This window comes from Nycticebus coucang, chromosome 17 (genome assembly GCF_027406575.1).
Source record: "Nycticebus coucang isolate mNycCou1 chromosome 17, mNycCou1.pri, whole genome shotgun sequence".
NCBI classification, from domain to species: Eukaryota; Metazoa; Chordata; class Mammalia; order Primates; family Lorisidae; genus Nycticebus; species Nycticebus coucang.
This window is the reverse complement of record NC_069796.1, coordinates 26,632,428-26,658,151: the sequence shown is the minus strand read 5'-3', so window position 1 is coordinate 26,658,151 and position 25,724 is coordinate 26,632,428. Positions and strand designations below refer to the sequence as shown.

The following is a 25,724-nucleotide window of genomic DNA, read 5'->3' as shown; positions in this document are numbered from 1 at the left end:
TGCCAAAACCATCCAACAGTGTTTTATATAAAAGAGAATTCAAATTCCTCCCTTGCTAATGTTTTTCATGGTATGTTTAAAAAAACAAATTTTAACCACAATCCAATAGGAGTGGTAATAACGCCAGTTCTCTATGGTATCACAGATACAGGCCATTCCCAAGTCCTCTCAAAGGTTGGTTCAGGTTCACAGGTGTGTTGTATTCCTGAAGTCAGTCATCGAATGCCTTAAATTGGAACATATGTTCTGATAATGGACATGAACTGAAACCCAGTGTGCTGTAGAGCCTTTCATTTTTATTTACTAGCCAAATGAGTTATGGGAGGGAGTTTTTTCTTCAATTAAAAACACGACTTTGTTATTGTACTGTGTGTATGATTTACAGAGTAGTTACTTTTCACATAAAATGTAACATACACTAAATATATTTGAAAGGCCAGAAAGAAAAATGTGGATACAGCCCCTTAGGCCTTGTCCTTGGAGCCTGGCAGTTGCTGAATGCTTGCCCCTTGTCTCAGCCCCTGGGACATAGTTATCAAATCTCTTATTTTTCCATTGTTTTGTAGCTGAATATTACACCCTCTGTCCCGGAGGTGAAGGTTTCAGACCTAACCCCATCACCATCATCCTGGAAGGTGAGCAGATCTCTTATTATAATCCAGATGTAACCCAGGTAAAGAGTTAACTTTAAAGAAATGCTGGTGGGAAAAGATTAGGGTGGAGAAATTCTAACAACATGATTTAGTAAAATTACAGGTGGGCACTCGCTTACGAGAATGTTAACTAACCGCTTTGATTAAGAAGCAAGGATCCGTTGCCGTGATCTAATGTCTGACGGGTCTGCAGAAAAGCTTTCTTTACTCCTGCCCCCAAGTTGAATGCACCCCCCCCCCTTGCTTTTATCAGTCTTCTCAGATACTTGCAAAACGCCATGACAACACCAAGAAAATCCGTGTTTGGTATCAATGTGCCGGCTAAGTAGGTACTCGTCGAGGTGCATAGACGCCTCTGCTCTTGCAGAATCACACTCTTGAAAGCTCTGACACTCACTCTTGCCTTTCTTGCTGGTGTTTGCGGTAAGTGAAATGTCTCCCCTTTTGTAGACATTGACGAATGCCAGGAGTTACCGGGGCTCTGCCAGGGTGGAAATTGCATCAACACTTTCGGGAGCTTCCAGTGTGAGTGCCCACAAGGCTACTACCTCAGCGAGGAGGCCCGCATCTGTGAAGGTGAGGGGAAGCGATGCCTCAAAAGGCTTCAGGGCCAGGGGAACAGCCCCATCCTCCAATTCTGTCGAGGATCTATCGACTGGTTCATGGCTTTTGTCTTTTTGTATCAGTGTTGCTGAGTTGGATGATGATAGATGAATTCACTTACAGCTCGCTTGCTGTAGTTTGCTGGTGTTTTCCTAAAAGGACTGATTAAATATAAATGAGGGAAAACGAAGTCGTGTGAAAATACACCACGTGAAATAAGTTGCTGGTTCAAATATTGATAAGAATTATACTTTACATAGGAAAGATAGTTAAGCTTAAGTGCTCATGTTAAGTGAATGTAATTCAGTAATTTTTAAATGTTGGATTACATGGTATGAAATTTGAAGGTTGTGGGGCAGCCCTTCTATTTAACATTTCTTCATTCTTGGCTGGGGCATTGGTTCACATCAGTAATTCTAGCACTCTGTGAAGCCGAAGTGGATGGATTGCTTAGCTCAAGAGTTGGAAACCAACCTGAGCAAGAGCGAGACTCCCATCTCCACTAAAACTAGAAAAATCAACCAGGTGTGATGGCGGGCGCCTGTAGTCCTAGCTACTGGGGAGGCTGAAGCAAGAGGATCTCTTGCGCCCAAGATTTTGTGTGCTATGATGCCTCGGCACTCTGCGCAGGGAAACAGAGGGAAACTCTGTGTTCCCACCACCACCACCACCACCAAAACAATTCCCTCATTTCTCACGTGGCATTACAATCATCCTGCTAGGGGCCTGTCTCACGCTGCCCTGGGTGAGTCCGGAGGCGAGGTCCATTATCTTATGCACATTTATAGCTACAACTTAACAGCTGCAGTAGAATCTCAGTATTTATTTGTGGAATGTGAATGTTCCTAAAAAACAACTTTAAACATGTAACATAAGTACTTCCATTATAATCTTTCTTTTGGAACATGTGAGTTAAATGCATCTGGAAGAAATACAATTTAATAAGAAGAGCCACCAGCTGCACTGTCTCTAGACTCTCCAAATGGCTACAAAGGCAAAGGCCTTCCTAACCTGCATTCACTCCAAAGTTGACATTAAAACTTCCTTCAAATGACATAAAAGTAGGCCTTAAAGAAATTCCATTTAAAGACTGTGAACTTAAATAAATACGTGTGTGTATCAAAATATATGTGCCGGGCGGCGCCTGTGGCTCAGTTGGTAGGGCGCCGGCCCCATATACCAAGGGTGGCGGGTTCGAATCCCGCCCCGGCCAAACTGCAACCAAAAAAAATAGCCGGGGGCGGCGCCTGTGGCTCAGTGAGTAGGGCGCCAGCCCCATATGCCGAGGGTGGCGGGTTCAAACCCAGCCCCGGCCAAACTGCAAAATAAAAAAAAATATATATATGTGCCATATAAATTATTTTGGCCATTTTAGAATAATTTCTTCAGATGATTTATTTATTTTTTTAATATTGGGATGTCTTTCCTTTGGAAAACCATACATCTGTCATGTAAATGCATATTTGAGGGTATTTTCTGTATTTCTAAATTTTGTATAAATATGGGTCTGGGGAATCTCCCATACCTTGTTTAGTACCCTGAGTAATATAAATTCATTGAAAAAATGTCTGTATTAATTAATGGATGTTGTCACCCGCTCTAGATATCGATGAGTGTTTTGTACATCCTGGAGTGTGTGGGCCGGGTACCTGCTACAATACCCTGGGAAATTATACCTGCATTTGCCCACCTGAATACATGCAGGTCAATGGGGGCCACAACTGCATGGGTAGGTACAGATCTCCTGGATGAATTAATTAATCCCAGTTGCTAACTTCACTCAGCCAGCACTTGTATCTCAGAATTACTGTGTAGAGGCCAGAACTGGAGGCTCACGCCTATAATCCTAGCACTCTGGGAGGCTGAGGTGCGTGGATTGCTTGAGCTCAGGAGTTGAAAATCAGCCTGAGCGAGTGGGGAAAGGTGTGGGTCCAGTTTCAGTCTTTTACATGTAGACATCCAGTTCTCCCAACACCATTTATTGAATAGGGAGTCTTTCCCCCAAGGTATGTTCTTGTTTGGTTTATCGAAGATTAGGTGGTTGTAAGATGTTAGTTTCATTTCTTGGTTTTCAATTCGATTCCAAGTGTCTGTGTCTCTGTTTTTGTGGCAATACCATGCTGTCTTGAGCACTATGGCTTTGTAGTACAGACTAAAATCTGGTATGCTGATGCCCCCAACTTTATTTTTGTTACAGAGAACTGCCTTAGCTATACGGGGTTTTTTCCGGTTCCATACAAAACGCAGAATCATTTTTTCCAAATCTTGAAAGCACGATGTTGGTATTTTGATAGGAATGGCATTGAATAGGTAGATTGCTTTGGGAAGTATAGACATTTTAACAATGTTGATTCTTCCCGTCCATGAGCATGGTATGTTCTTCCATTTGTTAATATCCTCTGCTATTTCCTTTCTGAGGATTTCGTAGTTTTCTTTATAGAGGTCCTTCACCTCCTTCGTTAGGTATATTCCTAGGTATCTCATTTTCTTTGAAACTATGGTGAAGGGAGTTGTGTCCTTAATTAGCTTCTCAAGCTAGACCTCCCATTTGATCCTGCAATCCCATTACTGGGCATCTACCCAGAAGGAAAGAAATCCTTTTATCATAAGGACACTTGTACTAGACTGTTTATTGCAGCTCAATTTACAATCACCAAAATGTGGAAACAGCCTAAATGCCCACCAACCCAGGAATGGATTAACAAGCTGTGGTATATGTGTACCATGGAATACTATTCAGCCATTAAAAAAAATGGAGACTTTACATCCTTCGTATTAACCTGGATGGACGTGGAAGACATTATTCTTAGTAAAGTATCACAAGAATGGAGAAGCATGAATCCTATGTACTCAATTTTGATATGAGGACAATTAATGACAATTAAGGTTAATGGGGGGGGAAGCAGAAAGAGGGACGGAGGGAGGGGGGTGGGGCCTTGGTGTGTGTCACACTTTATGGGGGCAAGACATGATTGCAAGAGGGACTTTACCTAACAATTGCAATCAGTGTCACCTGGCTTATTGTACCCTCAATGAATCCCCAACAATAAAAAAATAATAATAATAAAAAAAAAAAAAGAAAATCAGCCTGAGCAAGAGTTGAGACACCTTATCTAGTAAAAATAGTAAAAGCTAGCTGGCCATGGGTGGTGGATGCATCCCTGTAGTCCCAGCTACTTGGGAGGCTGAGGCAAGAGGATCACTTCTACCCAGGTATGTGAAGTTGAGTGAGCTAGGCTGATGACATGTCACTCTACCCGGGATGACAGAGTAAGAGTCTGCCTCCAAAGAAAAAACAAAGAATTATTGTTTAGAATGTTTAGAAATTAAGTATTTTTGAAGTATTCCAGAATCTTTTTGACTTTTGACCATATAGTTACGTTTTAAAAAGCCTGAGTCTCAGGTAAGGACATTTCACCAAAAGTTGCAGTATATATATTCTTTAGTTTTTCCTCTATATTCATATAAAGTGAGCGTTATTATCCAAATAAAAGAACATATGAAATTTAATGCTTAATGCTTTTTAAAAATAAATGCTTTTGAGCAGAGAAACAAATGTGTACTCACATTAACTCCCAAGAAAATTATAAATGAAATCCCTTATTTAAAAAGAGGAGAGATGTTAATCTAAAAAATGATTTATGTTTGACTTAAAGAGTTATTTTAAGACAGCTGCAGGTGGCTGAGAACGTTTTCAGAGCTACGTTGTCTGCAGGCCTGTGGGCTTCATTACCAATGGCTTGCTGCAAGGTCTGGCTAACTTACTTTTCTCTTTGTAGACATGAGGAAAAGCTTTTGCTACCGAAGCTATAATGGAACCACTTGTGAGAATGAACTGCCTTTTAATGTGACAAAGAGAATGTGCTGCTGTACCTATAATGTGGGCAAAGCCTGGAACAAACCCTGTGAACCCTGCCCAACCCCAGGCACTGGTAAGTACACAGGTCCTGCGTCTGCTGAAGGCCGAATCAGTGACTCACACACATAGGTAATAGTAGAATAAATGTCAGTATGTACAGGACCAGAGATGCTCAGTTCTAAAAATGTCCCAGAGCATCATGTGGTTCAGCCTCCAAAGGGCTCCTTGAGATTCAAACACCGATTTCAACATAGGTGGAAAAGGTCTTGGAATCAGAATCCATTGCTGAATGGTTCTAGTTTATTGCACTGATCTATTTAAACTCATCTTAAACCATGCATCACGTGTTAGGGAAGTTGTAATATTTTGAGAAAACCTACATTCGATAAGGTTCTTATCTGAAAAAATATGTTTTAAAAAAGTGTATTTGATGAGCAAACATTATACAAAAGCAACTTATTATCAGAGGGTATCTTGTATATCTCCCTCAGACTGTGAAATTTTAGGGCAGAAAATAGAAATTGTTGTTACAAGGTAATGTTTTTCTCATAAGACATTCTTTTGAAAGAAGAAATGAAAGATACTAGGGAGAGATGAGCAAAAATTGCTTTCCTTATAATTGTTGCCCACCCAGGCTCTTTTATGAACGGGAGAGTGATCATTTTTATTAACTACAGATACTAAGAGTCGAACCAAATAAGGGAAATAAGAAACACTGAGTGTACATTTGTTTTTAAACACTGCTTAGGGTGCATGCATTGAAATGCTTCATGTGGTGATAAAATTGAGGAGAGAGGAGATAAAAAGTGACACACAGACCTTTTTCAGTGGCTTAAATTCAATGGTCCTGTCAGTTTCCTTAGCCCTATCTCACCACAGTTATGCTCCAGGTCATTGAAAAGACATAGTGCCACGGTTCTCAACTTCAAAATCTCTGTAATTAGAAATTGAAGTTCGGGCGGCGCCTGTGGCTCAGTCGGTAAGGCGCTGGCCCCATATACCGAGGGTGGCGGGTTCAAACCCGGCCCCGGCTGAACTGCAACCAAAAAATAGCTGGGCGTTGTGGTGGGCGCCCGTAGTCCCAGCTACTCGGAAGGCTGAGGCAAGAGAATCGCTTAAGCCCAGGAATTGGAGGTTGCTGTGAGCTGTGTGAGGCCACGGCACTCTACCGAGGGCCATAAAGTGAGACTCTGTCTCTACAAAAAAAAAAAAAAAAAGAAATTGAAGTTCCCAGGGGCGGCGCCTGTGGCTCAGTGGGTAGGGCGCTGGCCCCATATGCCAAGGGTGATGGGTTCAAACCCGGCCCCAGCCAAACTGCAACAACAACAAAAAAAAAATAGCCGGGCGTTGTGGCGGGCGCCTGTAGTCCCAGCTACTTGGGAGGCTGAGGCAAGAGAATTGCCTAAACTCAGGAGTTGGAGGTTGCTGTGAGCTGTGATGCTACAGCACTCTACCGAGGGTAACACAATGAGACTCTGTCTCTACAAAAAAAAAAAAAAAAAGAAAAAGAAAGAAATTGAAGTTCACTGGTTTGGGGGATTAAAATACCACTTTCTTCCTGAGAAGTAAAGGGCTTAGGTTTGAGAGACACATCTGTATTTAAACTTAGTGACTTCGTGCAAGGTATTTATCCCTCCTGAAACTGAGGGATAATGGATAAATAATGACAGTGACTGATTCATACAGTTGCAGTGATGATTAATGAGACGATGTGTGTAAATCATAATTTGCACATCACCAGACAGCTAGGGATCATTCATTTGAGCATCTGCTGTGTGCCTTGCCACCTATGCTGGACGCTTAGTGTATGTGGGTGGATCGCACACCTAAGATCCCTGCTCGGATGGTGCCTGGAATGTAGCGTGGAGTAAAAGCTTCACCTAATACTTTGCCAGGCGTTTGACTCACTCATGTAGCTCAGGGCATCAGAAGCATTTGGCTTTGTAAAAATCAGAATTCTTTTCAATTTCCATTATTTTGGTGAATCATGTGTAGGAGTAACTCGGTTGCATGATGAATTGGTTTTGATAACTCATATTTCACATTCCAACAAATAGATGCTTATGGTAAAACATAAATAAAAGACAATAGTCACTTCTCATTCACTATTCATTATTAGTCTGTTTCTCCACTACAAAATTACTTTTGCATGTTTATGCCATTGTACAATCCGTAACCCCTTTTTAAATTTGTACTCTATTATGTTTTTTCAATCTATATAAATTGTATCATTTTTATAGCTCTGAATAGCAAAAGAAAAAAGAATTTAAGTACCTCAGTAGTTGTTTTAAATCCTGTAACAATTTCTTAATCTTCCCGTATGAGAGCAATAAAGAGCCAATGATAATAATAATTACATTAATAATAATAGTAAAGAATGCCTAGATTAGATCCACACCTTGCAGAAGCTGGCTTTGTTATTAAGTAAATATAATAGGTTAAAACATCTGGTTGTGAATAATATAAAATATATTTTGTGAAAGTGATATTATATGAAATGTTATTTGGAAGAAGTTTGAGAATTTGAACAGCGCATTGCTCTGTTTTTATTTCAAAGCTGACTTTAAAACGATATGTGGAAATATTCCTGGGTTCACCTTTGATATTCACACAGGAAAAGCTGTTGGTGAGTTTTTCCGGATTATGTTTATTTCCATACATAATACATATACATATATATAGTTTACAGCATTTTGGAAAAAACCTAAAAAATATTTTTTAAATGCAGGAGTACCACAAAATGAAATAATCTGTATTCTACTTTCATATAGTTAGACAAGAGAGAAATAACACACTTAAAAATTCCAAGCAAGTGTTGCTAAAGAGTAATCAGCATATTCTGGTGACTGAGTTACGATAGCTACGTGACTTTTTGAAGATTTCCTACACAACAGCTAAAACTTTAGTTTTCCTTGTCATGCATGCTGTATTACATAATTTACCTTATTTAACGTCTAGTTGCCATTTTCATGAATACACGTTTTAAGTTCTTGGTGTATTTTTGTAGCATCTCTTTCTACTTGATCTAATTAGGAACGTGCGGAATTATTCATCTAAATTAATTACCTTGCTCGCTCTACTTTTCTTCCTCACAGATTCAGTAAGCAATATAATTTTACATCTCCATTATGAGCGCATATATGACAAAATACGTAGAGTGAGAAAAACAGCCTTCTTTGTCAGATGAATAGCCGTAGTTAGGGTAACCCAACATGTAACTCGAAGAAGAGGGCTTGTCCCTAGGAAGCTCATTTGCCATAGAGACACTAAAATTGGTTGGTACGTTTTATCAGCTGCTTCAATTTTTCCATTGCTGTTTAGAGGAACTAATCTATTTTATGGCGTATGCATGTGTTTTCTTAAACCACAAAATCATTTATGCCAGTATATAACTGACTTTTGTGTGTGTGATACTGAATATGTTCTCGTTCCAGAGTACAAATAGCATTATTTGAGGTTATATGGTAAATACATTAAGCAAAACCACATATATTTGACCAAATCTATTCAATTTCAGACATCGATGAATGTAAAGAGATTCCAGGCATTTGTGCAAATGGAGTGTGCATTAACCAGATTGGCAGCTTCCGCTGTGAGTGCCCGACGGGATTCAGTTACAATGACCTGCTCTTGGTCTGTGAAGGTAATCTGAACAGTATACGTCCTTTGTCCACAAACATTGGGTGTACAGAAGTGGCTTTTAGACAGTTTTCTGATTTTTTACTATTTCCTCTGTAGTTATTCGGGAGTTGACCGTCAAAGTGATGAAGGGACTCTCAGCCTAATGTAATAATGAAAACCCTTTAAAATGGAGTTGTTATTTTTTCAGATATTGACGAGTGCAGCAATGGTGATAATCTCTGCCAGCGCAACGCAGACTGCATCAATAGTCCTGGCAGCTACCGCTGTGAATGTGCTACGGGTTTCAAACTGTCACCCAATGGGGCCTGTGTAGGTAAGCAAGAGGCCGACTCACTCTTTGGCCCTGAGCACAAGATTCTTTAGATTTCCTACACTAAAAAGGGATCATGCTTTCCTACCAAAAAAAAAAAATATGTCAAGAATAATTTTGAAAAGATTTTCTAAATCTGCTTACTTACAGTGAACTATTTCACCATCTCTTTCAGACTGCTTTGTTAAGAAGTCTCCTCCACTGATTTCCATAGGATTTGGCCCTAAACTAAATTGGTATCCTGGAGATACTAATAAACGTTAAAAAAAATTACATGATTATAAAAAAGAGAGAGAGACTTGTATACTGTAAAGCCTTACTGATTCTGACTCATCTGTTGTTACGGGATCATTTTCAGCCTGTCTGTAATAATTAATAGCGGGTTAGAGAAATGCATCTGTGAAAAATGAAGAAATCTTAATAAAAATCAGATACATGTAACATGTGTTTTAATTTTTTGTTTTAGATCGCAATGAATGTTTAGAAATTCCTAACGTCTGCAGTCATGGCCTGTGTGTTGATTTGCAAGGAAGTTACCAGTGCGTCTGCCACAATGGTTTTAAGGCTTCTCAGGACCAGACCATGTGCATGGGTAAGGACATGTGGCTGGAGGGAGTGACAGGGGGCTGAGACTCCAGAATGGATTATAGTTCTGTCAGGTGCCCTGAGTAGTTACCATGTCTCTGGCAGAAACTGTATTGCAAAAGGTTAAAACTCTCAACCTGCTTAAGTCTTTATTCAGTGCAAAATTTGCAAGCAAAGACATTCTATAGTATGTCCTTGAGTTCAGTGATTCTCAGTCTTTTTCCCCAGAAGACATTTGCATGACTTGACAAGTACTCTGGGTTATGTGGAATTTACCGCTGTGCCAGCCGCCCTCTACCCTTCTAAGTTACCTCTTAAGGAAGCATTTTGGAATGCAAGGGAGTGGTTAAGAGTGACCATGTTAAAATGAATATATGTATACACATACAAACTTTTTCACACAAACCACACAAATCATTTAATATATTGGATTTATCTGTGTATTTTGTATTTTATTTACTGAAAATAATTTTAGAAGCAAATATGGCCATACTCTTTAAAATTCCCAGGGTAATGCTTAGTTAAGTGATACTAGTGTCCATTAAGTACTAGCTGAGCTGGTGATTAATAGGCGCCCAAAGACAGTTGGGTTGCCACGAGGCTGCAACCTGAAGTCTGGTGTCAGCGATTGGCTCTGCCTCTGCCGAACCTTAGTAACTTCTCTTACTGTGCTTTGCACTTGGAGAAAGAAAATTAAGTTTAAAACTTAGTTATTTATCATTAGCATATTTTCAATGTAGAAAAAGCTAGAGTTGTACATCTACTCTTTTGGTATTCAAGATATAATGGATGTGAATTCTAAAATCAGATTTCAGTACTCTAGAACTGGCTTCATTTATGATATATAACTATGACAAGGGAAACCTGGAAAAGGCCTCAGTTCATCTGCTACCTCCTTAGAGTCCCGTCCTGGACTTTTTCCTGATGACAGGAAGAAAATCTCTAGGTGATACTTGGGCAAAGGAAAATCTAAGCTCTGGTCCCTGTTTGCATGAACTCTCTGAGGATGCTTGCTCACGCATGCTTCCCCTTGCTATAGTCCCTGAGAGAGTATGATTTGCCAGAAAATATGTGGGAAATGTGATTCAGAAGTTCAGATGGGGAAAATCTGCCCCAGTCCTAACAGTTCTTCCGTGATAGACTCTTCTAAGTCAGACTCCTCAGCAAGCCCTCCCTTACCCAGAGCTTCCTTCCTAAAGAACGATACCAGTCTTGTTTTGTTTGGGGTTGATTTTTATTTATTTAATTTTTGCATCATAGACTTTAGTAACCTGGGATTCATAGTCTAGGGAGTTTGCCTTCTCACATGATGAATGACCTTTCTAAATATTTTCTTAATCCAATTTTTTGGAAGGCTAATAATAGTGAATTTTTATAGAGTCCAATTTGGATTCAACTACTTTACAAAATGAAGTAAAGTAAAATTTATCTTTGTTTACCTGATCAAATTAAGGGATGTACATTTCTGAATGTTCCTAATGATTACTGGAACAAAGTATTTTGCCGTTTTAAACAGTTGGTTTGCTTTTGATTGATAAGCAAACCTCATTAAAACATCTCTGCTGAGGGGATGTTTGGTCAGGGTACTTATGGGTATTGCCTGTGCCTGTAAATAATAAAACTGTACTTTTCTCTTGTAATTGTATTATTTTTGTTTTTCTCTACCTCATATTCCTTTTTCTCAAATAGGAGTTCCTAATGCTAAATGAGAAAAATCTAATTCAGTAGTTGAAAATGTAAAAGAGTTAATAGCCTATTTTTTCCTAGTTAACAATTGAATTCTTTTGAGCCAATGTTTCTTTGTAGATGTTGATGAGTGTGAGCGGCATCCATGTGGAAATGGAACGTGTAAAAACACCGTTGGATCCTACAACTGCCTGTGCTACCCAGGGTTTGAACTCACGCATAATAATGATTGCCTGGGTAAGTACAGCATGGCTTCTGCGTATTTCATTTCTGAACTAAAAAATGAAACCAAAGAACAAAATATTTTTTATTACTTGAATTGCTAATGTGTGCCAAAAGATATGTAATATTATGACTAGTTTCCAGTTATCTAAAACCGCAATGTTTCCCTAAATAACCACAAGACACTGTTGTTCTATTTTAAGCACGTTTGTCAATCAGTTCAGAGCAAAAGGTTATTCAGATGATACTGAGACCAATACATGGTTTTGGATATTTTGCCCTTTAAATGGGATCAAAAATAGATAATTCATGGCTTCAGTGTGCTTACAAATATTTTATATAAATCCATGGTGGATTTGCATTCAAAACCAGTAACCTCCTACTTATAAAGGTGCCATATCTTGAAATTTCATTTTCTATAAGATTTTGAAGTCAGGCTGCCTTTCCCCACAAAAATAGTGCTTGGTGACTAGTTTTCTGATTTGGATTTCCTGATTTGGAAACTAGTCGCCAAGCACTATTTTCGCCCCTGGGCCACAGCAACACACAAATGTGAAATGAGAACTGGGAGCGAGTAGAGAGGATGAGAGAAATGACAACGGATGTTAATTCCGTGTTCACTGTGTGCCAGGAACTGCCCTGGCGCTTTACAGCCGATGGTGCTATCATCCACAGGACCCTGCACGGCGTGAGCTAGCGACTCAGGCTTTCCACCATACGAGACCATCACATCTCGACCCCACCTCCTTCTAATATAACCCAACATAAGTCTCCTTGGTTTTCTTTATGTTTCAAAATTCTGCAATTACAAAAAAAAAATTCAAAGCTAATTGGACATTTTGCTCGACTACCACTTCTTGACAATAGTTTCTTAGATCCTTTGAACAGTCAAGGAGAGCTAAAAGGTGCAGACATGGCTCTGATCAAAGTGCCGCCATCCAGCAGCCCAGGAAGTCACTCACGTGTAATCAACCCTGAGCTTGACTGAAAACCCAACACTTAATGTCCCTTTTTTTTTTTTTTCCGTTAAAGTCTGGACTGTATCCATGATTCTAGAGTGTTTTAAATATAATTGAGTTTCCTGTACTCACTATGTTCATTTATTTGTCATTGATATGTGGCCAGCTTACCTTGCAGGTAAAGTATCTGCAAATAAGACAAGTTACATTCCATACAGCCCCCTTGCCAGTGGGAAAAGAACTATTTTTTACTTGGAAAATATGGAAAGCTGAACCTTAAGCCTTAAGTGTTATCCATTTCCAAACTCACGAGCTACCTTAATACCAGAAACGTATCCTTTAGTTGAAATACAGTACTGATCAATCCATGGGATCCTGTTACTTGTGTGATTCTTCTAATATGTGCCATTTTGTTCTGTGTTGATGAGGAACTGTAGAGTTGTCTTTTTCCTGTAAATGTATGCCAATATATGTTTCTAAGTTGCAACTTGTGAAACAATAAACGTGTAGGAACTCTTTGTGAAAGTTAACTCCTGTTTGCTTGCAGACATAGATGAGTGCAGTTCCTTTTTTGGTCAGGTGTGCAGAAATGGACGGTGTTTTAATGAAATTGGCTCCTTCAAGTGTTTATGTAATGAAGGCTATGAACTCACTCCCGATGGCAAAAACTGTATAGGTAAGCACGCAAACAGTGCGCGGTCTCTGTGGAGTTCTGTTTTGTAGAGTGGTGATGTGCATCTCCTCCGTCCTGCCTTTTAGGAACTCATCCCCATTCCATTTGGTCATCAGACCGCACATCTACGATTAGGCTATGATGGCAAATCCTGATAGAAGGTCCAAGCCAAGAATTGTGAATGTCTCATAGGCAGTGCTTTTACTGGGGACAAGGCTTGAGGCTATCCACATCTTAATAACAGTAGGCAAAGCAAACAAATCAAGAAAATTAGAGTCTTGCCAAATAAGAAATACCTAAGGTATCAAAGGATATCTCAGAGTACAGTTGTCCACAGTGACCCAGCATATCAGAGGACCCGAGTCGATTTCATGTTAATACCATTTGGCAGACATCTGAATCTAAGGAACAATTATCTCCTGTTTAAATTATTTTTTCTCCTCTTTCTCTCTAAAGATACGAATGAGTGTGTTGCTCTTCCGGGCTCTTGTTCTCCCGGCACCTGTCAGAATTTGGAGGGGTCCTTCAGATGCATCTGTCCCCCAGGATACGAAGTAAAAAGCGAGAACTGCATCGGTAAGACGGGCATTTCTGCTGAGGTCCACGAGCTGTTCCGTTTAACAGGATTTGGCATTGACTCTGTGGAAATGCACCAAGTCCCAGCCACTGCGAGCTTGCCGACCTAAGAATGAAACATATAGAAACATGGGGATGTGGGATTTTTCATGAACAGGAGTCTTGCACTCGTCAGAGAATTTTCAGCATACTCTAATCTTTTTTCCAAATGTCAATGGAGACTTTCTACTGAATTTAAAGTGCATCTACAAAAATTGTAACCTTTGGCACCCACTTTTAAAACCGCTATTAAAAGTGCCTGGGGAATTAGAAACGCAAAGCAGAAAATCTTGACGATGCTGTGGAGACATTTTTTTCCTTGGGAAAGCCTCATGTTAAAACAGAAAATATTCATCCATTTGTCGTAACGGATGTTTTTCTGTTGAGACTCTTCCAGCTCACAAGAACACTGTTAACGACATCAAAAGTGGGTCCCAGAATTGCCTGGTGGGCATGATGAGGGATGACCCTTTTACAGTTCACTTTATTTCACTTTCATACAAATTATTTTTTACAGCCTTGTTGAAATTCAGAAGCCTCAGCATCTTAGAGTGGTTTTTCTATTGCGAGGGATATTTTTGCCTTTAGGTTATCCACCTTTTTAAAAGTCTATCTCCCTGGCAAGATTCCGTCTAAAGATACGTAGATCCCCACTGTTCGTAGTCCAAGGAGTTGTAAAGATAGAGCTGAAGGAAGCATTTTACTTTGCAGAATTTAATTATTTTTCAGACCATATTATTAGATATTACAAGTGTCCCTAATCATTCTGATTTTCTGTCTGATTTGGGTAAGATCGTCTGGTGTTTTCAGTACTTCAAAATAATAGATCATAATACTAGAATCTTCTTAGTAAGAAGTTTCTTGAAAAGTTTAAGATCTTGTCTTCCTCCTGTTCTCTTTTTTCATATTTAATCTGGGTTCTCCATCGTCTCCATGGTCCATCTCCTTATAGACCAGTAATAACAGTAGTGTGTTACCCATGAGGATGAAATAGACACACCTGGGCTTCTTTTTTTTTTTTTGTTTGTTTGTTTGTTTGTTTTTGTCTTTGGCCAGGGCTGGGTTTGAACTCGCCACCTCCAGCATATGGGACCGGCGCCCTACTCCTTGAGCCACAGGCGCCACCCACACCTGGGCTTCTTTGCATCAGGGAGTCTCGGCTGCCTTTTCTTTGAGTGAAAGTTATCTGTATCTATGATTTAGTCATATTCTATTAAGCTTCAGAAATATCTTTTTTTCTTTATCGATTGTTAGCAATAATGCTGTTTTGCATCTCTGACAAATTGGTTTGTAATTAACTTTAACTTTTTTTTTTGTAGAGACAGAGTCTCACTTTATGGCCCTCTGTAGAGTGCTGTGGCCTCACACAGCTCACGGCAATCTCCAACTCCTGGGCTTAGGCGATTCTCTTGCCTCAGCCTCCCGAGCAGCTGGGACTACAATTAACTTTCTTTCCTATTGATATTTCTGAATATTTTCTTCAGACTAGTATCTGTTTTACCAATTTTGCTCATGTGTTCTTCCCAATGTGAGCATACGTATACCCAGGTAGATATGTACACACACACACACACACACACACACACACACACACACGTACACGTATAAATAATCCCTTCCTACATTCAGTGGGTGTTGCAGTAAATACCTGGCACCTAAGTTGCTGGAAAATACAAAAATATAGTCTTTTTCTTCAGGTTATGGAATGCCTAGTGGGAGAGACAATTTTCATAAGTAAGCTTGTGACACTGTCTGGAGCCTTGTTGAGGCTGTGGGAGCTCAGGTGGCGATAGAGAATTACAGCATGGGGGAGGGGTGGCATGTCAGGGAAGCCAGTCACAAAGGACTGGGGACATTCCAGGTAACTCATCTTAAACGCGGGATAGAAATTTACCAAAGCAGAGCAGAGCACAGAAAGAGGCTATTTGAAAACACAGGTAGCATTGAGCAGGGACAGGGGCAGGCAGTGACGGACTTGGAGGATTGAATTAGTCCTTCCGTCAGTGTAGAGCCATTGCAGGTGTTTTGTTTTTTAAGCAGAGATGGGATGTGACTCACTCATTAAACTAATGCAAATATAAATTGAGAAGCGAGTATGTGCTGGGCACCATGCTGGGCGCCGAGGGTACAGCAGTGAGCTGGACACACACATGTCACGCCTTCACAGAGCTTCCGTTCTAATGTGCCTGACATCATGTCTAGTCACTTAGTTAAAATAACCCATTAAATTAGAACTTGCCAGGAAAAAATGGCCAAAACCCGCTGGTAAGGTATGCGTATTTGTTTTAAGGAGCCCTTCTGGGGTCAGGGGAAAGGATAGCATTCTCGGAGTACATCTGAGTCTTCCTAGTTCCATAAGGCACAGATTTCCAAGTATAATCAGATGGTAACGTGGAGAGAAGAGGGGGAGACACAGTTAGGACGCTCACAGCGATCCAGGAGGCAAATGGTAATGGATGTGGAGGAGGCGGAACTGGCAGACTGCGTTCTGCTCGCAAAGGGAGGCTGAAAGGTCAGAGGGGAAATGAGAGTGACTCCAGGATCCCAGTCCGGATTATGGAGAGGGGTATCAGAGAGGAAACCAGTCAGGAGAACACATTTGGCCACACCACATCTGTGATACACCTTAGATGTTGAGATGGTGGTGTCAGGTAGGCAGCTAGACATCTGTGCACCCCTAGGGGTCAAGGGCTGGGGGATAGACGTGGACCTGAGACTCTCTGACATGCTACTGATGGAAACTGGACCTAATCTTTGACTTTTGAAGCGCTCATAGTTCATTTTTTAAGAATAAGTTAAACATATACATAGTATAATCTGTTACCTCATATTATCTCTGGCTAGTTGACTATTGCAATATGGAGAATTACTTATTTTTAGATGTTGAAGGGTGTGTTGATAGAATTACATTAATAAATCCCCCCACTGTTCCGCAGATATAAACGAATGTGATGAAGACCCCAACATTTGTCTGTTTGGCTCTTGCACCAATGCTCCAGGGGGCTTCCAGTGTATCTGCCCGCCTGGCTTCGTGCTGTCCGACAATGGGCGGAGGTGCTTTGGTGAGCTTCAAGCAACTTCTCTGTCACAATTTGCCCTTAGGAACCTCACAGCTAGGTTGTAAACCATTGTGCTAGACTTTGTGATGACAGATTAAGTGTGTATGGCAAATAACATCTGAAAGTTAACAATATAAGTCTCAAAAGCATATGCAAGGGATAATTTTTAAGGTTCTTTGTATTATTTGGATTGTTACTATATATATATATTTTTTTTTTTTTTGAGACAGAGTCTCACTTTGTCACCCTCAGTAGAGTGCTGTGGCATCACTGCTCACAGCAATGTCAAACTGTTGGGCTTAAGCAATTCTCTCACCTCAGCCTCCCAAGTAGCTGCCTTGCCCACCACAACACCTGGCTGTTTTTACAGCTGGGGTCTCGCTGTGGCTCAGGCTGGTCTCGAACTCCTGAGCTCAGGCAATCCACCCACCTCAGCCTCCCGAGTGCTGGCATTACAGGCATGAACCACCACGCCCAGGCTGGATTGTTACTGAATTTTTTAAAACTTTTATGCTAAAAGAAAAATTAGTTATCCTGATTCACCGGATTGACCACTTGCATTATGTTATTGGCAAATATTTTTTTGTATATTGGTCTGTGAGTTGCTTTGGATGTGACTTAACTTACTAAGAGTCACCTAGATTGCTTTTTTTTCTTTTAGGCAACAATGTAGTAGTGAAAAAAGAGATTCTGTGTAGTAATCGTTTTGCTATTGAGCATGATTTAGGAAATTTCTGAAATTTCCTAAGCACGTTATAAAAATATTTAAGTGCTTTAAACAATTAAATAAAATGTTATATACAAGTGAAGTATAATTGGCAAAGGAAATCAGCAACTGAGGATTTCCAGACAGGTTTTTCACTGCTAATCTAGTCTGCGTGATGTGTTCTGCCCCTGAGAAATGTTCCGTCAGAAACGGAGTTGTGCTTCTAGTTTTTCAAATGACCGATAAGGAGCTTTATGTTTGCTTTCCTGATTAGATACTCGCCAGAGCTTCTGCTTCACAAATTTTGAAAATGGAAAATGTTCTGTACCCAAAGCTTTCAACACCACAAAAGCAAAATGCTGCTGTAGCAAGATGCCAGGAGAGGGCTGGGGAGACCCCTGTGAGCTGTGCCCCAAAGATGACGAAGGTAAGAGGAGCGACAGAGGACGCCTCTCTGCACCCACTCTTGAATGTTTGCCAGTCAGTGTGACCACGTGATTTATGAGTAGCTTGAAGGTGAAATCATCCCCTGGTATACAAGTTCTGATGGTTCAGTGAGCACCCTGGTCTGGGGGGCTTCTCTCAGCTTTTGAATGCAACATGTTGTAAGCACAGGTGGAGTTAACCTTTAATTTCATTTTCCCTCCCCAGGTTAGTATGATTTGCTTTCAAAAGAATGAATTTGAGAGGTACAGGGAGGGAGGGAATGGGAATTATGCCACGTTGCCGTGCAAGTCCCATCTGGTATCATATCCCCTGGCTGTGGTCCTCACTATGTTGCGTACACTTCTGAGAAGCTGAGTGAGCGATGATGGCCTCCTCGTGCTCCTTAGCATTGGTGAGCTATAGAATAATTCCCAGCAAGCGAGCAGGCTTGTCCCCAGGCGAGGGTGGCTCCTGTGTGGTGAGCAGGCTTGTCCCCAAGCGAGGGTGGCTCCTGTGTGGTGAGTAGGCTTGTCCCCAAGCGAGGGTGGCTCCTGTGTGGCGAGCAGGCTTGTCCCCAAGGGAGGGTGGATCCTGTGTGGCAGGAAGGTCTCTTCCAGTTGCTCTGCTTTCAGAGCAAACAGAGCAACCAGGAGCCCTCAGGAGGTGGCATCCTGGAAGGACAAGTCAGGCAGCCATCACTAAATACACTCAAAGTTGTTTTTGAAATAAATAACAGAAATAAAATAAAAGACTCTTTTACAGGCAGCTTGTAGAAGAAAAACAATGGAGTTCAATCTGATGCATGGTGTTAATGCGTTCTTAACCTCTCTGACTATGGAATTCAATCAGATGCCTGGTGTTAATGTATTCTTAACCTCTCTGATAGTTGAGACTCTTCAGTAATGGAGAATTTTTTTCTGTAGTTGCATTCCAGGATTTGTGTCCATACGGCCATGGAACTGTCCCCAGTCTTCATGACACACGTGAAGGTATTAGGATACATACTGATGTATTTTATTCCTGTATTCTTAGGTAATATAAAGATATTATTTTACCTTTATTTTATAAATCTTGTCAGTTTCACTCTAAAAGTAATATACTGTATTAGATGTACAGAGATAATACTATGTCCCTATGCATTTTATACTCTGTTATAAGATTATGACATGATGTATGAATACCTGTTTCTCTGACAACAGCAATATTTACATGTTTTATTAATTGTAAGTCTGTGTTGAATAGACACAATATTAGCATATCTTTTTATATGAGAAAGTTGATGGGCAGTTCTGCATTCTAGACGTCAATGAGTGCCTCGAGAGCCCAGGCATTTGTTCCAATGGTCAGTGTATCAACACGGATGGGTCTTTTCGCTGTGAATGTCCAATGGGCTACAACCTTGATTACACTGGAGTACGCTGTGTGGGTGAGTGTTGGTGCCATGGTACAGAACTTTGAAGTTTTTTTCTACTTCTCATGTTCAGCAGAAGTTCTCTCAGGCACCTTTTGGGTGGTGGTGGGATTTAAAAGCCAATGTAAGTAGCTAGTAATGGCTCTTTCTTCACCCATCCTCCATTTTCCAGTTCAACCTGACACCCAACTTCTGTCTTCAACCAAATATATAAAATCTAATGTGTCGAGAGTTTAACAGTTGCCAAAACCTCAAATCGGGAGAGAGATTCGTTTGATTTTATGACTTTCTGTGCCTGCTCTTAAAGCAGAAGACCACAGCCCTTTTCTGGATTTGTGCACTGCTGTCTGGGCATCACAGCATTGTGTACTGACCCGCCAGGGTCCTCCATGCTGCCTAACAGCCAGCCACAGCCAGGGAGGTTCAAGGGTCCTGTGTGCCTTCCAGAAATCCTGGAAATCCATGAGGGGCTATGGGGGTGTTCTTGGTCATGCTCTGGTTACACTGAAACCTCTTTGTGACACACTCTTCTTTTTTAGACACTGATGAATGTTCTATCGGCAATCCATGTGGAAATGGTACCTGTACCAATGTTATTGGGAGCTTTGAATGCAACTGCAATGAAGGCTTTGAGCCAGGGCCCATGATGAATTGTGAAGGCGAGTGATCTTTGACTTAAGCATTACTTCTTCTTGTTATTTAAAGCATTTTTAATGTCTCAAACTTTGTTACTTCTGATATTTTACTGATGACTAAATATTTTTTGTTTTTCCCCCTCCTCGGTGAGCGCAGTTACAATAGCTGCTCTAAAGCCCTTGTCTGACAGTTGCAACACCAATTTTGTTTCAGGGTTGGCATCTGTTGATTGCCTTTTCCCTTGAGATTCACATTTCCTGGTTCTTCTGCATATTGGTTAATTTTGGATTTATACTCTCGATATTATGAATGATATGTTCTAGAATCGTCTTCTTACTCTAAAGAACGTTGATGCTTTTATCTTAGCAGACACTTAACTTGAGTAGATACAATGGCAGACTCCCAGGCCTGTGCAGGATAGTGGGTCATATTTCAGTTCTGTTCTTTAAACACCCAGTGGCTGGCTTCCTTTGTTTTGCCCCCTCACGAACAGGGTATAGTCAACAACTCTGGCTGAACATATGGGCAGGGGAAGGTGTTTCTCCTTCCCTGACCCTCTCTTCTCCAGACTTCCCCTCTCTTCAGCAGCCTTGTTTGCTCAGAGGGTCCCTCCCCATCTGGTTCCACTAAAGAGAATCTCAAGAAGTTTCTGTTGGAAATTTAGCTACCAGCCACTGCCAGGACAGTGGTCATCTGCAAGGTAATTTCAAGAAAAAAAGAAAAATCAGCATGGAAATTACTTCTTGCTGGCTGTTTGCCCTGGGTTTCAGCTCACAGTTAAAACTTTTGAGTACTTTTTGTACATTTTTTTTCCAAAGTTTATAGCTACTATTTCTTGGAGGATATGTTTGCTCCTTAACAAGTTCTCTGTGCTAGAAATGGAAGTTCTATTATCCTGTTGCTTTCTGTTGACCACTAAGTAGATACATCAGTGATCATTTAAAGAAAGAATTAGAACTCTAGGCTGAGCACGTGTCTGTCCATTTCTTTTGATCAGATATCAATGAATGTGCCCAGAACCCACTGCTGTGTGCTTTCCGTTGCATGAACACATTTGGGTCCTATGAATGCACCTGCCCAGTTGGCTATGCCCTCCGGGAAGATCAAAAGATGTGTAAAGGTAAGGCCACGGGCAAAGGAGTAGTAAGGACATTACTTGCCATGCTGGACAGACATTTTAATGACTTATAGTTCTCAGCTTGCTTCTTCAAGGGCTTTTACAGAAACATGTATGAGAGCACCTTGCTGGTCAATTTCCATACCTAGGTAACAAGACACCTGATGGTTCTTAAAATCAAGTGAAAGATAAAATGGGTTGAGCAACCCACTCCTCACATTCAGACTCTTACTGAAGCGAAGATTGCCCTTCCCTGCACTGCTTATCGTGGGGTCTAGAGCTGAAACTGGAATAACACACGTGGAATGATAGCCAGCAGTGGGAAAGCCCACGACTCCTCCTTTGTCTGTCGCACTCTAAGATTACATGTTAAAAGCCAGAAGACCACACATGTGATTTCAAAGTCCTATGCAATAGCCTGCTCCTGAGATTTCTTATTTTTGCTTTTCTCCTATGAAAACATTTCACAGATCTGGATGAATGTGCCGAGGGGCTGCACGACTGTGAATCCAGGGGCATGATGTGTAAGAATCTGATCGGCACCTTCATGTGCATCTGCCCCCCCGGAATGGCCCGGCGGCCTGACGGAGAGGGCTGCGTAGGTAAGCTGGCAGGGTGGCGGCTGCTTAAGTATGACGCTGCTCCCAGCCACATCAGTAGCACTGTTCCCGGGTGGTCTCAAGTGCAAGCTGACAATCTTTCCAGCTGTGTCAAGGCCATGGTTTTGCTAGCTCTCTTCCATCTCAGTGTCCACACCAATAGAATGGGTTCTGAATCATGGCTGTTATGCCTGCTTAAGAACAGATGCCCTTTTATCTTCATAATCCTGTAAATCCAAGCATTAAATTCAGAAGTGTAGGAGAAATTCCTGAAGATGGCTCTCCTGAGGTAGCAAAATAAACATAATGAGGGAATGTCCCATTTTTGTATCTAAGAGGCAGATAATTTCCAGACCTTATTATCAGATGGACAGCTCTGGGACTTTGGCTTCATTTTGTAGAACTTCCATAGTTGACCACCTCCCTACACTGACCACCACCTTAAGTTGACCTAATTTTCATAGACCGGACACACACTTCATGTACCTTATCAGTACAGCAGGCGTACTTCCTTATGTTGACCACCTCCATATGTTGACCAGTTTGTTACAGTCCCTTGAGTGGCCAACTTAATAGAGGTTCTGCTGTATTTTGACTTCAGTTAATACATTTCTGAAGGGAGCAGGTAGGGCTGGGATTTGGGGCGCATGCCAAAGTCTCATGCCCGGTAAGCTGGTTGCAAGCACTATGGTCATTATATCAGCACTTTCCAAAAGTACTGTCGCCAGAGACTCTGCAGCCCACCCTGCAGCCTTTCTCCTCCTTGACAATAGGTGACACCTGTCCTTTAATTAACAACCCGCTGCACTCTTCCATTTTGCCCCCCAAAGTCCTCCTCCTTGCCTAGTGGCCTAGGCCAAAGTAAATGGCACATTTATCTCTTTTGGAGGCCAATTTCTAATTATTTATTAAACACCATCCCTTCTCTGCAAGAAGGAGAGAAAAGAAAGAAAAAGAAAACCCTAACCTCCAATCCTTAAGAAATATGGGTTTTTTGTGAAGATTACTAATGATTTTTGAAAGAAATATGAAAATAATAATACATTTTAGAAATGAATCTATTAGTGAGAAGTTGGAATAGAGAGTGCCTGCGATTGACCAGAGGGATCCCTCTGGGAGCTGGAAGGGTTCCAAAGCCGGCTTGTGCTATGGTTGTACAGCCCTATAATCATTGAGGGGTACACTCGAAACACATGAATTTTATGACATGTAAATTATGCCTCAGTAAAATTGTTTTTAAAAAAAATGGATCTACCATAGGAAAAAAATTGTTTTCTAGTAACATTAAAAAAAAGAAAGAAAAGGAATCTATCTAGACGTCCACTAGAGATAAATTATGCCATATTCATGCTACGAAATAGACAACAGTTAAAAGGAATAAGACATATTTGTGTGTGTACTAATATAGAAAGAACTAGTGGTTAGAAAATGTAATGCAGTGTTTCCTATTTTAAAGAAAATTATAAATAGGCTCTGCACCCATAGCTCAGGGAGTAGAGTGCCAGCCGCATAACACTGAGGCTGGTGGGTTCAAGCCTGGCCTGGGCCTGCTAAACAACAGTGACAACTGCAAATTAAAAATTAGTCGGGCATTGCAGCAGGCGCCTATAGTCCCAGCTACTTGGGAGGCTGAGGCAAGAGGATTTCTGAAGTTTGAGGTTGCTGCGAGCTGTGATGCCACGGCACTCTACCAAGGGCAACGTAGTAAGACTCTGTCTCAAAAAAATATATATGTAAATAATACTGTATGTTTTCTGTAGGTACATTTGCAAGCGAGTAAATACATAGTAAAATATTTAAAAAGATAAACCTCAATTCATGACAGAATTACTTCCAGGGAAGATATTGAGATTAGAATTTATTCATTTGAAATGATTTTAGCTTTATCTATCAATTTAAGTTTTTTACGAAAAACTGAATTTATATTACACTTATAATGCATTGAATTTTTACACTAAATTATAATTGTATTATAAAATTAATTTTTAAATATATGTAATGACTTCAAATTATGATTGGATTTTATAGTTTCTTTTTGTTAGGTACTTTATTCACATGCATTATTTAATAAAGTTAAAGTTAAAAACAGACCTACATCAGAGGTTTAGTTATGCCGTGGTTCCTTCAAAAACATCATTCTTTTAACATCTATTCAACCAGATGATTAGCCTGTAATCCTAAGTCATAACACGGGATGGCCCAAAGGTCACCCATAAAGTCACCGGACATGGGTAAAATGGGAAATTGTAGCTGAATATGCCTTTCTTCACAAAATATTCATTACAGATTTTACAAAATAGTTAGAGAATAGTCTCCGCATGTTGGTCACCTCTTTGTAAAGTTTAATAATGAATATTTTGTTTGAAGAGTTTATTTACCACCAATCAAAAGAGTAGTACGGCCTGAATTTCCTGTCCCCTTCACTGTCCTGTGGTTTTACTCAGAGCCAGGGGAGGAGCTTGTCCCTTATCCTTGCCCATGGCTTCTCCCCTACCCATCAGCCCTACCCAACCCTCACCACCCTCTGCCCCCAAAGTCCTCCTCCTTGCCTAGCGACCTAAGCTAAAGTAAATGACACATTTATCTCTTTTGGAGGCCAGTTTCTAATTCTTTATGAAACACCATCCCTTCTCTGCAGGGAAGAGAGAAAAGAAAGAAAAAGAAAATACTATCTTAAAGAACCCACCTGGAAGGATGAAGTAAAGTTAAAAGTGCATTAACATTCACACGTAACTTTTAATTCCATCGCATTAGTATTTGGGGGAAGATTCAAGTAAGATATAACCCATTAGAAGATACTTTGTAAATTTGAATCTTACAATTTTGCCATTACCCGTGTTATTTGTTTTCCTAAAGATGAAAATGAATGCAGGACCAAGCCAGGAATCTGTGAAAATGGACGTTGTGTTAACATAATTGGGAGCTACCGGTGTGAGTGCAATGAAGGGTTCCAGTCAAGTTCGTCAGGCACCGAATGCCTTGGTAAGTTGATGGACAGGTGCACTCTGTAGATAAAGCTTCTGTTTCGTGATGTCATCACAGAGGAGCTCCACACTTACCTTCTTGTCTGCTAACCCAGTTCCCCAGTCTGAGTAACCCACGCACCTCTTCCTAAAGGCAGACATTTATTGAAGTGGCGTATTTGTACGTGTGTGCTGGGTGCACATCTGAGTGTAACGCAAATAGGAACCTTCAATAATCTTTCCAAAATTAAGATTAATTAAGCTCTATGGAAAATTTGACTTTGGTAAACTTACATCAGGGGATGATTTAATTCCAAAAGAAAATATTTGTGGTGTGAGGTAAGCCCTGCCAAAATTGATGCAGAGTCAATGGCACATTTCAAAAAAGGCAGTGAAGGTTAATTTTTATATTGTGGTACAGGAAAAAAATGTTTTACAAAATATTTTCTTGTGGAAAACATAAATCTCAGACCTTATGTTGTCTTTTAATGCTAACATGCATATATCATAGGCCATTGTAGTTTATTATAGCAGCTGTACATTATGGTGTAGTGAAATGTAAGGCAAAGAGGAAAAAGAGTGGTAAACTGTTTGACTTATCTCTTGATTTGGCACAAAGAAAGCATGGTTCCGCCATATCAGATTTTTCTCAGAATGATGTCACCTGCTTCAAATGCCAGTAAGTTTTTAGTCAAGAGAATAGATCTTGCTTTTTGTTGTCTATTTTCTATGGCTTTACCAACAACCAATCTTTTAGGGAATAGGAAAGGTATGGAAAGTACTTTTCTGCTCATGTTATTAATAGTTTTGCTAAAATGATTTATGAAACTGTATCAAATATTTCTTTGCCTTTTACACCAGAAGAAAATCCTTTTATTTATATTAAAAAGGATCTACTGAGTTCAAATATTTGAACAGTCTTTTAGACGTAGAAAACACAAGAGGTTAGGTTAAATAAATACCAAGTTTATAACACAGTCTAGAATTTGCTTTCCAAAGA

At 40.4% G+C, this 25,724-nt stretch overlaps 1 protein-coding gene across 1 annotated transcript in view; it reads left to right on the top strand.

Annotated features, from left to right (window-relative positions):
• FBN2 (fibrillin 2) overlaps positions 1 to 25,724 on the top strand; it is a 267,961-nt gene that overhangs the window by 223,251 nt on the left and 18,986 nt on the right. The window contains exons 38-56 of the mRNA XM_053567017.1: positions 567 to 635; positions 1,104 to 1,229; positions 2,860 to 2,985; positions 5,036 to 5,188; positions 7,673 to 7,741; positions 8,633 to 8,758; positions 8,945 to 9,070; positions 9,534 to 9,659; positions 11,459 to 11,575; positions 13,067 to 13,195; positions 13,649 to 13,768; positions 16,744 to 16,869; positions 17,847 to 17,999; positions 18,922 to 18,987; positions 19,299 to 19,424; positions 19,949 to 20,068; positions 21,043 to 21,165; positions 21,633 to 21,764; positions 24,618 to 24,743. Coding sequence (XP_053422992.1) covers positions 567 to 635; positions 1,104 to 1,229; positions 2,860 to 2,985; positions 5,036 to 5,188; positions 7,673 to 7,741; positions 8,633 to 8,758; positions 8,945 to 9,070; positions 9,534 to 9,659; positions 11,459 to 11,575; positions 13,067 to 13,195; positions 13,649 to 13,768; positions 16,744 to 16,869; positions 17,847 to 17,999; positions 18,922 to 18,987; positions 19,299 to 19,424; positions 19,949 to 20,068; positions 21,043 to 21,165; positions 21,633 to 21,764; positions 24,618 to 24,743 — 2,259 coding nt within the window. The remainder of the gene's footprint in view (positions 1 to 566; positions 636 to 1,103; positions 1,230 to 2,859; positions 2,986 to 5,035; positions 5,189 to 7,672; positions 7,742 to 8,632; positions 8,759 to 8,944; positions 9,071 to 9,533; positions 9,660 to 11,458; positions 11,576 to 13,066; positions 13,196 to 13,648; positions 13,769 to 16,743; positions 16,870 to 17,846; positions 18,000 to 18,921; positions 18,988 to 19,298; positions 19,425 to 19,948; positions 20,069 to 21,042; positions 21,166 to 21,632; positions 21,765 to 24,617; positions 24,744 to 25,724) is intronic.